The 14787-nt window shown below is 32.5% G+C and overlaps 2 protein-coding genes across 2 annotated transcripts; one reads left to right on the forward strand and one right to left on the reverse strand.

Annotated features, from left to right (window-relative positions):
• Window positions 1-975: 975 nt before the first annotated feature.
• Window positions 976-3303, forward strand: LOC145010989 (uncharacterized). Its single transcript, XM_078969590.1, has 4 exons — window positions 976-1129; window positions 1767-1888; window positions 1974-2066; window positions 2598-3303. The coding sequence occupies exons 2-4, from the start codon at window positions 1776-1778 to the stop codon at window positions 3166-3168; spliced, it is 777 nt and encodes a 258-aa protein (XP_078825716.1). The 5' UTR covers window positions 976-1129; window positions 1767-1775; the 3' UTR covers window positions 3169-3303.
• A 9550-nt stretch (window positions 3304-12853) lies between these two features.
• On the reverse strand, window positions 12854-14127 carry LOC145013096 (ER membrane protein complex subunit-like protein). Its single transcript, XM_078971896.1, has 2 exons — window positions 13986-14127; window positions 12854-13508 (listed from the first exon to the last, which is right to left on the reverse strand). The coding sequence occupies exon 2, from the start codon at window positions 13506-13508 to the stop codon at window positions 12969-12971; it is 540 nt and encodes a 179-aa protein (XP_078828022.1). The 5' UTR covers window positions 13986-14127; the 3' UTR covers window positions 12854-12968.
• Window positions 14128-14787: the final 660 nt, after the last annotated feature.

Raw genomic sequence — 14787 nt, forward strand, 5'->3', positions numbered from 1 at the left:
CTACTTGCATTGCAACTTTAATCTTAATTAAGTTGGATTTGTCTCCAAATACATCACAATAACAATAATAATTGAGTTGTATATATTTCTCAAGGTGTGGTGCTTGTGTTGTGGGGCACCTTGACTTTGTTTTTGAGGTGAATTCTTTATCTTTTCTTACTTACATGAGTACATCCCAACCCAATTCAGCCATTAGTTGTAACATCTAAATCTATGCTGCAACCAAGCTAACTTGCATACAATTTTCCTAGATAAACAAAAAGAATATCAGATAAATTAAACATTAAAAATTACTAGCTTCTTTTCCGTTCATCCATCTTTTCAACAATCAAGATTTATGACTTTGTTCAGATAAATCAAGCATTTGACATTGGTCTATCTGGCATTTGTTTACCAATACACATGGACGACTTATGGCTATGAGACGAAACCCAGGCTGTAATCAGAACATTGTGTTGGTTCAATATCAGTGAACCAGATTCAACATTCTTGTTTTTATAGTCAAGTATCAAGATTCCATTGTCAAACCTCGCAAACATTTATTTGATCCTAAACCAGACGAGCTACATTTTTTTTTATATATTTAAATGTTTATGTTTCTTGCATTAAAAGCATTTTAAAACAGTGGAAATGATTCTTGAGATTGTCTCGTGAAAAATTAAATAGCAGTAACACTTCAATTGCGATGCAAACTATTTGTATTTAGGTATGTGGAAATTTTTACGAGGTTGTATCTTATTCTTTGCATCTACAAACAAAATGATACACAAAAGATTAAAAGAAAATGGTATTCACTATTTTTGGGTTTTCACCAACATGTTTGCTCAAATAAGATTTATTTAAGACGATAATGTGATTCATAACTGATCCGACTCTTGATTGATAATTAATACGAGGCGTGTAAGTATAGAGGCTAAAATGTAAATTAATAAAAGTATATGGACTAATATGCGCATAACCCTTTCTAATACATACTTGTACCAGTGAGCTCATGCTCATCTATTTGTCCGTTCATAGATTTGTTCTTCGTGTTCCCCAATTCTTTTAAATGTATGCGAATCTAGGGTTTCAGCTTTCCACCTGGCGCTTCAATTTCAGTTAAAATTCACCTGAGAAACGACAAAATAAGGTTAGTTCATGATGAATTTCAATAACATTGATTATGGTGTTATCTCATGCGCTTTAGATTTGATTAAAAAACGTCCGTCACTGTTCTCTCACTGATCGCAATTCGTTCGTTCTTTTTGATTTACTTGTGAGCTGAATCTAAATCTCTGTTCTGTTCTGTTTGATTTGAATTTTTCGATGTATCCCCCCCGTTCAATCAAAAGCGATTTGGATTTTGATACCACACATCAACATTTCTCTTAGCTTGCATTCTATTTCTTTGTAAGATTTAGTTTAGTTATCTGATTTTTCCGAGAATCGTAGACAATGCTGGTCAATTCTGAACTTGAAATTAGTCGATTAAACCTCAAATTAGAAATGTACCTATTGTAAATTGTGTTTGAGAATGATGTGAGCATTCAATTTACTAATCCAATCGCAATCTGCTTAAGAGAAGAAAATTTGAGTTGAAAGTGTTTGGGTTAACGATCTAGATCACCATCTTCCTCTCTATAGCACTTTCAGGTCTTCCTTGAATTACTGCGAACTGTTTTTATTGTTAGTTTTTCTAGATCCATTTAGAGAATCGACTCTTCAGGTGATTTCTTCTCTATGATGGTTTTCTGTACATTTTACATTTGAGTACTTTTGATGTGCAGTGATTCAATATGAGCCGAGACAGAAGCAGAAGCAGAAGCCCTGGTCTTGCCAAGCGATTCAGAAGCAGAGACAGATCTTCTTATCGTGATGCACCTTACAAAAGAGATAGACCTTCATATCGGTATGATTCTAGATATAAATTTACAAATGTTCATTCATAACTTTTATCCAATAGTTGAATCACAACTTTTCCTTTTGATAAAAAGGCAAGATTACCTCTGCAACAAATGTAAACGCCCTGGACACTTTGCAAGAGAATGTCCAAATGTAACTGTCTGCAACAACTGTGGACTTCCAGGGTACTAATTCTTTTATAACAACCATCTTTCAGTAATTAAAGATTTTAAAATATTTCAATTCCTAAAAGGGTTGATGTCATAAAATGACAACCAATAGTATACAATTTGCTCTTTAGGTCACTCATTTAATTGTACTCAGTAGACCAATAAACTTCTTTTTGGGTTCTCCACTTCTCATTACACCAATGGAGTGGATTTCAATCATATAAACTCATACTGAATCCTATGTGGTGTCCCCTGTGGCTTCCAACATGGCAAATTTCGTTCACTCATGTTCATGTGTGCTGACATGGTATCCACATAGACTTTATTTATTTATTTATTTATTTTTATGAATGCTAAAATAATTTTATGACGCCATGTAGGATTCAATACCAGTTTACAGTGTAAAGAGAAACTAAAAAAAAAATTATTGGCATATTGAATACAATTGAAAGATGAGGGACCTAAAGAGCAAACTGAATACTATTGGTTTTCATTTTATGACATTAACCCATTCCTAAAATGTTAAAAAAAAATGTTTATTTGTAGTCATATTGCAGCCGAGTGTACATCAACTACCATGTGTTGGAACTGTAAAAAATCCGGGCACCTCTCGAGTGACTGCCCGAACGACCCGGTCTGCCACATGTGCGGTAAAATCGGACATTTAGCTCGTGATTGTTATAACCCGAGTGTGTCTTCTTATGATGCCCGGCTTTGTAGCAACTGTTACAAACCCGGCCACATTGCTGCTGACTGTACCAATGAGAAGGCGTGTAATAACTGTAGAAAAACCGGTCACCTTGCCCGTGACTGCCTGAATGACCCGGTGTGCAATGTTTGTAGCATATCGGGCCATGTGGCACGCCAGTGTCCCAAAGCGGGCGGGTCGAATATGAACGTGGTTAGGTCGGGCGGGTCGTCAATGGTGGATGACCCGTTTAGGGATATGATGTGTAAGAATTGTGGGCGGGCGGGTCATATTAGTCGGGATTGTGTGCGTTTGGTTATTTGTGGGAATTGTGGTGGGCGGGGGCACTTGGAATTTGAGTGCCCGTCTGCCCGGATGTGTGACCCGTTTGATCGGGTCTTTCTTGACCCGCAGTTTCGTAGGTACTGAGTCAACCCTGGTGGGTTTTGACTTTTGACTGCCTTTTTTTTGGGTTAAAAGGGAATATGGTGAAATGCAAAAAGAAATGAGACAATCACTTGAACTTTGAAGTCATTTTCTATATATTCTATATGTTTTGGGTTTTTTCGCTTCTGAATTTTTTCTGGTGAATTTGTTTTGGTGAGATTATTTTTGTACTCTTTATAGGAGGGTTTTTTTTATAGATGGTTAACTTCACCTAGAATCAGTGGGTATATGAGGTGGTTGTATTAAACGTAAACATAAACTCTAACAGGTTAACTGGTTCTTTTATCAGTTTGATTATCTAAGTTAACCGTTTACTAGTTAAGAAAAAGTCGGGAAAAAAAAAAAGAAGAAAAAAACTTTAGTTTGACCGATTTGACCCAGTATAAAGCTAACAGCTATTAGCCTATTTTTGCGCTGCAAAAATAATAGCTTCCGACTACTACCTATCAGCCTCCAACTTATAATTAGTTATCAAACTTTTAGTTTTGCCAAACACACCTTATAATTAGTTTTCACATAATTAGATTTTTCACATAATTAGATTTCAAAAGGAGCATAATTTTACATAATTTTTTCTAGGACAAAATGAGAAATTTAAATTTAAAAGTTTACAAACACTGGATTTTTTTTAGAAAGGGCAGGATCGCCTAGTAAGAAATTAGCCAACCAAACGAAACATCAAAAAGAAATAGTTAACTGGATGTTTTTGGAGCCAATCAACCTAGTTTTAAGTAATAGATATTGTTGCATTATGGCTTTGTAATTGGGTAAATTATACTATTCATCCCTCATGCATATGTTAGAAAGCGTATTTAGTCTCTATTTTTAAAAATTAACCCGGATCATCCCTATATTTGTTTTTTCTTGCGCACTCAATCCCTATTGACATGAAATGACTGTCTTCAATTCTCCCTTGTTCTTACCTCCTTCATAGTAGCCCAACACCACCACTAAGCCAAAAACACCATCGCCACCTTGATCTAAAATTTTGTTGGCAACTTCCGACGGTGGCGTACAGGTGAAGAATGAGACTGACAACTTCTGACAAAGCACCACCATCATATATCCGCTCATTCACCTTCTCATATCTTCTGCAACTATGCCGACAACCAGACACCTAGAAATCGGGTCTGTAAGAGAAAAACGGTGCAAAATCGGAGGGGTTTTTTGTTGCTCATCGGAGAAGACGAAGGGTTTACAAATATGAGATGATGAGGTTAGGGTAAGAAATCAATTCAATCGAGGTCAATATGATGTACCATCCACAAATTTTCGAAGACGGATGTTCAAGGGTTTAGTTAGAGCATAAGAAGGAGAATAGTGCACCTATTTTTCTCTACAAATCGCAACCACCACCACAACCTCCGGTTCGGATTTTGCGTGTTTATACCACAACAAGTCTCAACACAAATACAACCTTATTCTTCTCCTTCTAATCGATCACCAGATGCGTCTCTTTCTTCTTATGAAGTGAAAAAGACAACGAATTAGAGGTTAAATGGTAAGAAATTAATGAACAAAGAATTAGACGAAGTACATGTTTACAACCCCCTCTTGCCATCTCCCTGGTATCAAATCATATTTAGAGGTTCACTGAATCAGATCTGCTTTTAAGAACTCTAAATCCTTTACTGATTTCAAATTAAACATTTCCATGCCATGCTTCTTCCTTCCTGATTTGCCCTGATTATTCTTTCTAGATTTATGGGTGGGTTTCTCGATAGAGGTTGTGGTGGTGTTAAAAGTAAATGGCTTGTTCGGTGAATGAGGTGGTGGTTTGTGGTTATTTTCAGTGAAATATTCGAATTTTGAAAGAAGGAGTGAGTGGGATGAAGTGAGGGTGGCAGTGGTGCTCCATTTTCTGGTGAGGGGTCGTAGTGGTGATTCATTTTCCGGTGGTGGTGTAGATTACTGGTGGTGGTCAAGTGTTATTCGGCAAAATAGAATAATAATCGAAATAATTTTTAATAACTAAAAATATAAAAAAAAAATGTTCAAAATAAATGAAAAAGAAAAAGAAAAGGGTATTATAGTCTTTTTATGTATCACAATGGATGAAACGTGCAAATTTAAACTAACGATAGATGAAGCATTCAACTTTTAACAAAATGAGGGACGGTCTGGGTTAAAATTTGAAAATAGGGACTAAACACACTTTTTGGGATGTTCACAATGGTGTAATTTACCCTTTGTAATTTAAGGGATTTTCGGCATAATCTTTTCTTATAGTTTCATGAGGCTTAGTGGCTTACGACTTAAACATCGATCAATTTAATTTTTAATTGAATTATTGTTTTTTTTTAAATAAAGAGAATTTGAAAATGTAACCCTCTCTGATAAATGAATGTTTTTTTTACCATTTATCATTTTGTATTATTTTGAAAAAAAATTTCGACATGGCATTTTATATGTTTTTTTTTATTTTATTAAATTCCACATAATATTTTAATATAATAATTGCAATAAATATAGTACTATATAGATATTAATTTCATTAATAAACTTACTTTTTAATTTAAAATTTTCCGAAATTAAAGTTTATTAGAGTTTTTTCATTATTCAGATTATTTGTTTAAATTTTAAAAAAATATTTTCATTATAATAATTCATTATTTTGTTTTTAATTTTCTTATAAATTTAAAATTTTCAAATATTTTAACCTTTTATATATATATATATATATATATATATATATATATATATATATATATATATATATATATATATACATAAGTCTCACTTATTAATATACTTATTGGTTTCTTTAGGAAAAATATTTTAACCTTATATATATATATATATATATATATATATATATATATATATATATATATATATATATATATATATATATATATATATATATATATACACACATAAGTCTCACTTATTAATATACTTATTGGTTTCTTTAGGAAAAATTTGACAAAAGCCATTTCATTCAGTTTTTTGAAAAAAGCTATAGAGGAATCAATTAACATTTAGAAATGTTATAATGTAGCTATTTTTAACATACAAAAATCGGTTAACCGTAATTTCTTTCTCTATGTATCTGTGAGCAGGGCCGGTCCAAACGTATATGGGGCCCGGGGCAAAAGGAAAAAAAATAGCCCTTAAAAGACAAATATAATAAAGATTAAAAAAAAATATCATTTATTCTTCACTATGAACATGTTCAATTAGCAATAACAAACAAGTCAAATTATTTATCTTTTATGTTAGTTTGAGTTTGAACCAACTTTAGGCCATAAAAATCATTTTGGTAATAATTGGATTATATATCTACGCTACATAGCCCATAAATTTTGAGCCCCTTGGAGTCGTGGGCCCTGGGCGGTCGCCCGGGTTGCCCATCGTCTGGACCGGTCCTGTCTGTGAGAGTATGGCATGGTAGGGCTGTATGCCATTGGGTTAACAGACCAAGGGACTTGTAATATTAAAGACGAATAATATAAGAAAAGCAAGAAGGGTTTCATTTGTAAACAAACGTTAGCCGACATAAATACAGAATTCATAAATCAATATTGATTACAATTCTTTTATCAAGTTAACTTCTTCTTTTTTATTTTTTTTATTTTTATTTTTTTATTATTATTATTATTTTTGTAAAAAAAATAAGTAAACAGAAAACAAAATCAGTGCCAAACAACATCTAAGGATATCTGTAGTTTCTTGCATGAATTTGGTCCAAAAAACGTTGCAAACATTCAATGATTCAATCAATAATTCTTCTTTAATATATTATATTATTACTTTTTATTAAACTGGAGGGTGTGGAAGGAAAACTTCTTTCACTTTTGGTGGGCCATACCATTTTTCCCTCACTTTCCTTTCCCTCATCTAAAAGCCAAGAATGGGTGAGAAGCTCTTCTCTCACTTTTTTTTAATATATTTCATACATATATTATACTCATTTTGTAGGGAATTAAAAACCATAAATTTTGATATATTTTTTATATTTTTATAGTAGTTATATAATTTATAAATATTAAAATAAAATTAAAAAAAAAAAAAAAAAAAAAAAAGAACTGGTCAATAACGTGAGGAGAGAGAGTGCGGCACCCCCTCCCCCGGCCTTTTTTCCCGCGGTTCTTTTCCTCACCCACGGAGTGGTGTACAGAAGTGAGGGAAACTTCTCTCACTACTTTTTCGCATCCACTCCGTCTAGTCTTATGTAGATCTAGTACTGCGTTTATGTATTTATTTATTTATTTGGTAAGTTGAATTTACATATTTTGTGTTTTCACGATAAGTAAATGAAATTATATTATTACACTAACCAAATTAAACTATTATTTGATAAGTAATTCTGAATTAAACTTTCTAATCAGCAAAAGCAAATGCTTTGTTATATAACAAAATTACATTTTTTACAAATAAAAAGTAAAAACCATTTACATCGTGGGGATATTACATATTTTCAAGTGAATGTATAACAATTTTTTTCTCATATGAAAGACCTCTTTCATACTTAACATTATTAATCCAAGTTACTCCAAAACATGCTAGATGCATATTTATAAAATAATATTTTACATTGATAGTTTAATTACATAAGACTGGATACAAACCGACTAAGATTTAGTATATTACATAACTACCCAGGAAATTATAATTTTATACATACATGATCACTAAATACAAAAATAATATTATTAACTATTCTAAATCTTCCAACAGTATGTGTCTATACTGGACGTTTATTACCTGCAATAGTTAAACACTGAGAGGGATAAGCGGCAACGATTAATGAGTTCAGTAACAAATACTATATAACGTTATGTCATATATATACCAATATGACAAAAGCAAATATGAACAATGAACAATAAAGACATATGTGAATCATGCGACAAACTTTCTATTTTAATCAATAAATTGATTAAAAGATTTACAATCAATGAGACATAACACTTTCAACTTAATATACATCAATAAAGCTTCAGCCCAAGTGACACAGAAAATATACAATTTCTGATTATCATTTTGCTAGAATATACAGACTTTCAGCCCTAAATAGTCCTATGTCAATAACATAAGTGATACGAGTCATGCTCTACATGGCCAAAGACACAAAGTCGATACAAAAGTTATACGAGTCATGCTCTACATAACCAAAGACATAATACTAATATCATAAGTGATACGAGACATGCTCTACATGGTTAAAGGCACATTGCCAATACCAGAAGTTATACGAGACATGTTCTACATGGCCAAATGTATAAATCCATACTCAGGATAACACGGGAAAGCATATTACACATATAACACAACACATAACGTACAATTGTTTCTATATATTGAACTTACCGTGAAATAACCGAAAGTTAAAATGGTAATTTGGGCAGCACTTCGTTTCTATAAATAACTTTCTTCAATGAAAATCGGGAGCTTTATTGAAAACCGGGCCTTGCGAGGGTTGAGTTTAAAACCGAAAAGATAAATTTCTCGGGATCTTCGGGCACTACAGGGCATTCTTCGGGTGTTAGGTTGGTTCCCGGGGCTTCATGAGATGTTGGAATAGCTTAAAAATGGATTTGGGGGTAAAAAGTGTGAAACTTACAAACAAAACCAGGAGAATTCGCACCTCCCTATATATAGGGAAAGGCTTCGGCAGAAGGAGAGGAAGGAGGGACACGCGGCAGCAGCGAGGGCCAGGGGGAGGGGCACACAGCCGCATGCGAGGGGTCAGGCGTCGGATCTCGGGCTTGCCACCGATGCAACACATGTCAGCAGCTGGTTAGGTCGCACTTCAGACTCGAGAAGAATGCGACGCGCGTCGGACACAGGGCACCTGCGAGGAGCGGGTGACATGGCCGAAGCTTGGCCTAGTCCTTGCGAAAATTCTCGTGTTTTTCCCCCGATTTTCAAAAATTCATAACTTTCTCATACGAGCTCCGTTTTCGACGTTCTTTATATGCACGTGTAGGCGAAATTATACTCTACAACTTTCGTTTAAACTTCGTTGGCTAATTTTGAATTTATTTTTAATATTATTATTTTTAACAGACCACGATAGGGAAATCCGTTAAAAATTCATAACTTCTTCATCCGACGTCCGTTTTCGTCTGTCTTTTACCATTGTACTACTATTGACGAGACCTTCGATTGTCCTTTAGGTTGTGTTGGCTTAAAATCATTCGATCTTTATTTCAAGTTTTTAATTGTATACTGCTATACTTAAACTTAGAAAAATCATAACTTCCTAATACGAAGTCAGATTTTGACATTCTTTTTATGAAAATTCTCAGTTTAACGAATACTATGACTTTCATTTATATAACTAAAGCTAAAAAGTAGTTTATTGAAAACTCACTTTTTACGCTAAATAGTGTTTTGCCGGTTTTGTCGTAAATATTCGATTGGTCATAACTTCTTCGTTATAACTCAGATTTCGACGAAGTTTTCGTCTAAATGTTTCTAACGAGATAAGCTACAACTTTCAATAACGTTATTTTTATTTATTTACAACTTTATATCTTCGTTAATTTCAATAGTTAAATTTTGATCGGAATCTCATAAGACTTTCAATACTTTCCGAATGATTATAAACATAGTTTTACTTCAAATCTCATAAAAACTATCTTGTTAGAACCCAACACTTAAAATCATATAGTTTTAATAATATTATTCATTTTTAAGTTAACAAGCTTACAAAACACAATAATTAAACTAGGTTAATAATGTGTATGTTAAAACAAAACACCGTTGTTCTAAATTAAGATTATAATCAACTGAAACATTGTATGCACAAAATACTAACATTTTTCAATGATATGTCTTGAAAAACAGCTTTTTTATTCATTATATATATATATATATATATATATATATATATATATATATATATATATATATATATATATATATATATATATATATATATATATATATATATATGGAAAAGTTCAATAGAGAACCATAATTATTAGTTGTCCAATAAACCAATTTTTTTTAAGTTCTAGAACTTATTCTTTATCGGAAACAAAAAAAAAAAAAAAAAAAAAAAAAAATCATAACTTAACATTGTGAATGTTAAATATATTTTTCGGATTCACCGTGTGCTTTTAGATTCAAATTGTGAATTTTCAAAGATTCACGTTGTGGATTTGACGAAATTTTTTTTTATCGAATTTGATATTATTGGAAAAATGATAAAAAGTTATGAATTTCCGTATTTTTAGTTTTTTTTATAAAAAAATAAGTTCTAAAAGTTAAAAAAAATATGGATTTCTTAGCTCCTTGGTTAATTATGGTTCGCTATTGAACATCACCATATATATATATATATATATATATATATATATATATATATATATATATATATATATATATATATATACATATATATATACATATATATATATACATATATATATATATATATATATATATATATATATATATATATATATATATATATATATATATATATATCGTTATCTATTTCTGACATTAAGGGGCTATTTGGTAGCCTTTTAATTGACAAATTAAGAGGCAAACTCTTAATTTTTCAGATTAAGAGTGTTTGATAGCATATGATTAAAAGCCACTTAATTTTCTAAAAGCCTCTTAAAGTTTCAGACTTTGGTCCGTATCTGAAAAAAAATCACGCGTCCTTCCCTCTTTTACCCTCATGCGCTACTGATATGCCCACCTCCAAAGCAAAACACCCACGTTCATATCTTCTCTTCCGTCTCCTCCCACCTCCGACCTTGTAGAGCGTCGATCATCTCCTCCAACCTCCTCCCGTCGTCGACATCCCTTAAATCGACTCCATCAGCCGACCACTGCCTTTACTTGCGCTGCCATTTCCACCGGTAATGAACCCCTCCATCTTCCACAAATTCGCCGACCGTGGTAAGTTTTTTTTCTCCTGAAATTCATGTGATTCAAAATTTCAAAATCGTCGACTATGGTAATGAACCCCTCTACCACCTCTGTGTGATTTTTCATTCCCCCTCAATTTTATTTACATTTCTTATTCTAGATTATATAATCCAAAGTTTCATTCAATCAATTTGTAATTACGCAGTCAATTTCCTAGGAGTTCACTCATTACAGCTCTTATATCCGCCAACTGTTTGTGCAAAGTCTTGTTGCATCCTCACAAATCGAAGCTCATACGCCTCCTCAGGTATGTGATATGCTCTTCCTTTTTTTGATAAAATTTGTTGTTTAGCTGTTAAATTGTTTGTTTGCTGAAATTGTTTGTTTATCTCCTTTACATCCGATGAAATTGTGTGTTTATATGCTAAAATCATGAAATTGAGATGTAGTATTTACATAGGTTAGAGTTGTAGGGGAGAAGAAGATGGAGTGATTTCTTTATTTATTTTTTTTTCATGATTTCTTTTACTTGTAATTGTTTATTAGGGTTTGATTGATTGGTATTTTGATCTACATGATGTAACATGAATATGGCTTATATAACTTGTAGTTGTTCAGTATGGTTGGAACCTCACATTCATCCAATTCGTGTTGTAGAAACCTATTGGATTGCTTCAAAGATTGATGTTGATCATATGCAACGAATCTCACACATGAAGAAATCCAATATAGGAAAGGCATCAAAACGGAAGGATAGGGTTCATTTAATTTTAGAAAGAACAAATTGGAATAGTCTTTGTGTCGTGTTTGAAAATATTTATGTTTGGATTTTATTTGAATTTTAGTATTATTTGGTGGATTTCAAAATACTTTTGTTTGATTTGCATTATATATTGTGTTTATATATTTTTTTTATAATTATTCAAAGAGTTTGTTCACTTATTTTTTAAAACAAAAACATTGAAATAAACAAAAATTATACATAATAGTAAAATTGTTATTTTGATCATTCAACATAGCAAATCAGATTTATTCAAATATTCCAACAAACAGTATGTTATAAATTTAGATCTTAAAAATTTAAAAACTCAAACATCTTAAAAATTTAGATCTTAAAAGTTTAAACTCTACCAATCAGCCTAACCTTATATCTTTTTCCATCAAGAACTATAAACTCAAATCATATTCATCCTTAATTGTGTTGTTATGGAACATAAGTTGAAAACACTAGAATTGCATCAATTACAACTTCAAGATTAACACAAAATTAATTTATTAAAATGTGATAACAATAAAATACAATAATCCATAAACCTCAACATTTGCAATCCATAATCCATAAAAAGCACTATAGTTTTTCTGAGTTTTGTTTAACCATCATAATTATTTAACCAATGCGAGTTTGTCGTAGAAAAAAAATCTACTACAAGGGTTTCTTGTTAATGAATGTCAAAAAACCACCAGAAGAAAGAAAAAAAAATCCTTTTTTTTTTTTTTTTTGTAAATTCAAAGTTTCAATGGTTTTCTAATAAAAAAATGGCGAGTGGTTAAACCGATCAAATTTCAAACAATAGCGGATTGTCATAGACTTCGAAGTTTAGTTTTATGTAGTGATCTTCGAAAAAAATATTAAAATCTGGGTGTTAAGCCGAAAACTTTCCAAACTACAATGGCTTTTATGGAATTTGGTCAATATGAAAACCCTAACAAAATGATAATGATAGTAATTAGTGTTAAATCAAATTGGGTGTTGTGGTATTCATAAAAGTACATTAGTGTAAATAATTCATAGGCCAATTATTGCTGCTTTCAAAGCTAGAATCACACCAGAAACTGAATCAAAATGCATAATCACTAAAAGGAGAAGAAAATCTGAAGCAGTTCTTATATATTAAAAACTAGAAGAAAAAAAAAAAAAAATCCAAAATCCGATAGATAAATAGTTGTTATTAGAACAAAGCAATACCTCCACCAGAATACTCAACTTCATGTGCAGGTGGCAAAGAAGAAACCCAATCAGAAGCATGTGTAGGAAGAAGCCCCAAAGTGTTCAACTTCCAGACACCAAGCAACATACCCCCCAAATTAAGAGCAATAAACAGCAACTTAGGGGCATTTAGGTCCACTTTGCTATCTTTATAAGGCTCAAAAACCTTCCCAACTCCTTGAAGAGCACTTAATGGTTGCCAAAGAGCTGAAAATGTTATACCGATGCTAAACAAATGGACTGTACTTCCAGCCATCCACATCATGAACCCCATCATAAGAAGGTTCTTGAAGGGTGCTTGAGCTACCTCCCATGCTTTTTGTGATTTCCAATTTGCTTCTGCATCTTTCTTTTGGCGACTTAATGTGGAATCATCTTGATCATGGGTAGCTCGTGTGAAGCCAGGTGGATCTGGAATGTCTCGGGAGGAAGGTGTTGATGAGTTGTCTGTGAATTCAACTGCCCATTTCCGACTTCCCATCACTCCTTTCCCTTTATCCATCTAGTTTCATAAAAAAAAATAACATAAAATTCATGATAGATGATTAGATGCCATTGAAGATGTATATCAGAACCTAGCAGTGATATGTGGTGAAGAGAAGATGTTTAATTGTTTAACAAAATAGCAAGGAGATCTGTAAACTACGCAAAACCTGATGTTAACGATCGAATTCTAAATACGAAACCTAGAACTCGATTCGGTGGATAAACAGGTCATACATACGTTTTAGATCTAGAAAAAAAAAAAAAAAAAAAAAAAAAAAAAAAAAAAAAACCTTTTCAAAATTGAAAATCAATTCAAAACATGCTTTAGCTTTAAACGATTGCAAATTGATAATCGAAATCAAGAGAAACTGGTAGTTTGAGAACGTAACACTCTGATTTTCCACTGACGATTAAACCAATGATAACCGCAATTATAATAAGAAGACGAGAGATACTATATATGAAGATCACGAGATAGCAAGATTGGACATACCAATATCAGTAGAAAGAAAAATCCCGATTTCGAGTTCAAAGTGTGATATTTGATCGACAAAAGGTTGGGAATTGAAACCCTTCGCTTCCTGTGATGCGAGATTGATGGAGAGTTGGATTGGGAACTTTAGTTATAGCCTTATAGGGCTTGTTTGATTGTTGATAATAAGTTTAAAGCATTGGCAAAAATAACCCTAAGTTTAAAAGTTTCTTGCAGTTTAGTGCTAGAATGCAAGGAAAATGACATATTAGCAATGTTTTAAAATCCGGGTTTTTAGTTGATCCGGTGTGACGACCGGTTCACGGGTCAACCGGTTCAACCGGTTGAACCGCCGGGTCAACCCAGTTTATGATCTTTTTCTATTTTTATAAATTTTTACTTTGCTGCATAATGCATAAACATATAAAACCAATAATTTGATGTACACAAAGTTTAAATATTAAAAAACATTAAAGAAACCGCAAATGACTCGTTGTTTTGGTGTTCTCTACTTGTATCAAACTATCCAAACTCTATTAAAACGGGTCAACCCGGTTTTAACCGGTTCAACAAAAGCGGTCGAATCGCGGTTCAGGGGAAAACCGGCCGGTTCGATCTGGTCCGTATTTTTACAAAAAAACCGTTCTCAATTGATCCGCCTTCTACCCCGGGTCATGGTCCAACCGGTTGAACCGACCGGGTCAACTCAGGTTTCAAAACATTGCATATTAGCCTTATTATGTATTTTGACTTTGCCCATTCAGACCTTAAAGTTTTTTTCGAGCTTTTAAGGGAACAAACTGTTTTTCGTCGAGTTGATTTG

Source organism: Lactuca saligna, chromosome 8 (assembly GCF_052625555.1).
Source record: "Lactuca saligna cultivar CGN05327 chromosome 8, ASM5262555v1, whole genome shotgun sequence".
Taxonomy (NCBI): domain Eukaryota; kingdom Viridiplantae; phylum Streptophyta; class Magnoliopsida; order Asterales; family Asteraceae; genus Lactuca; species Lactuca saligna.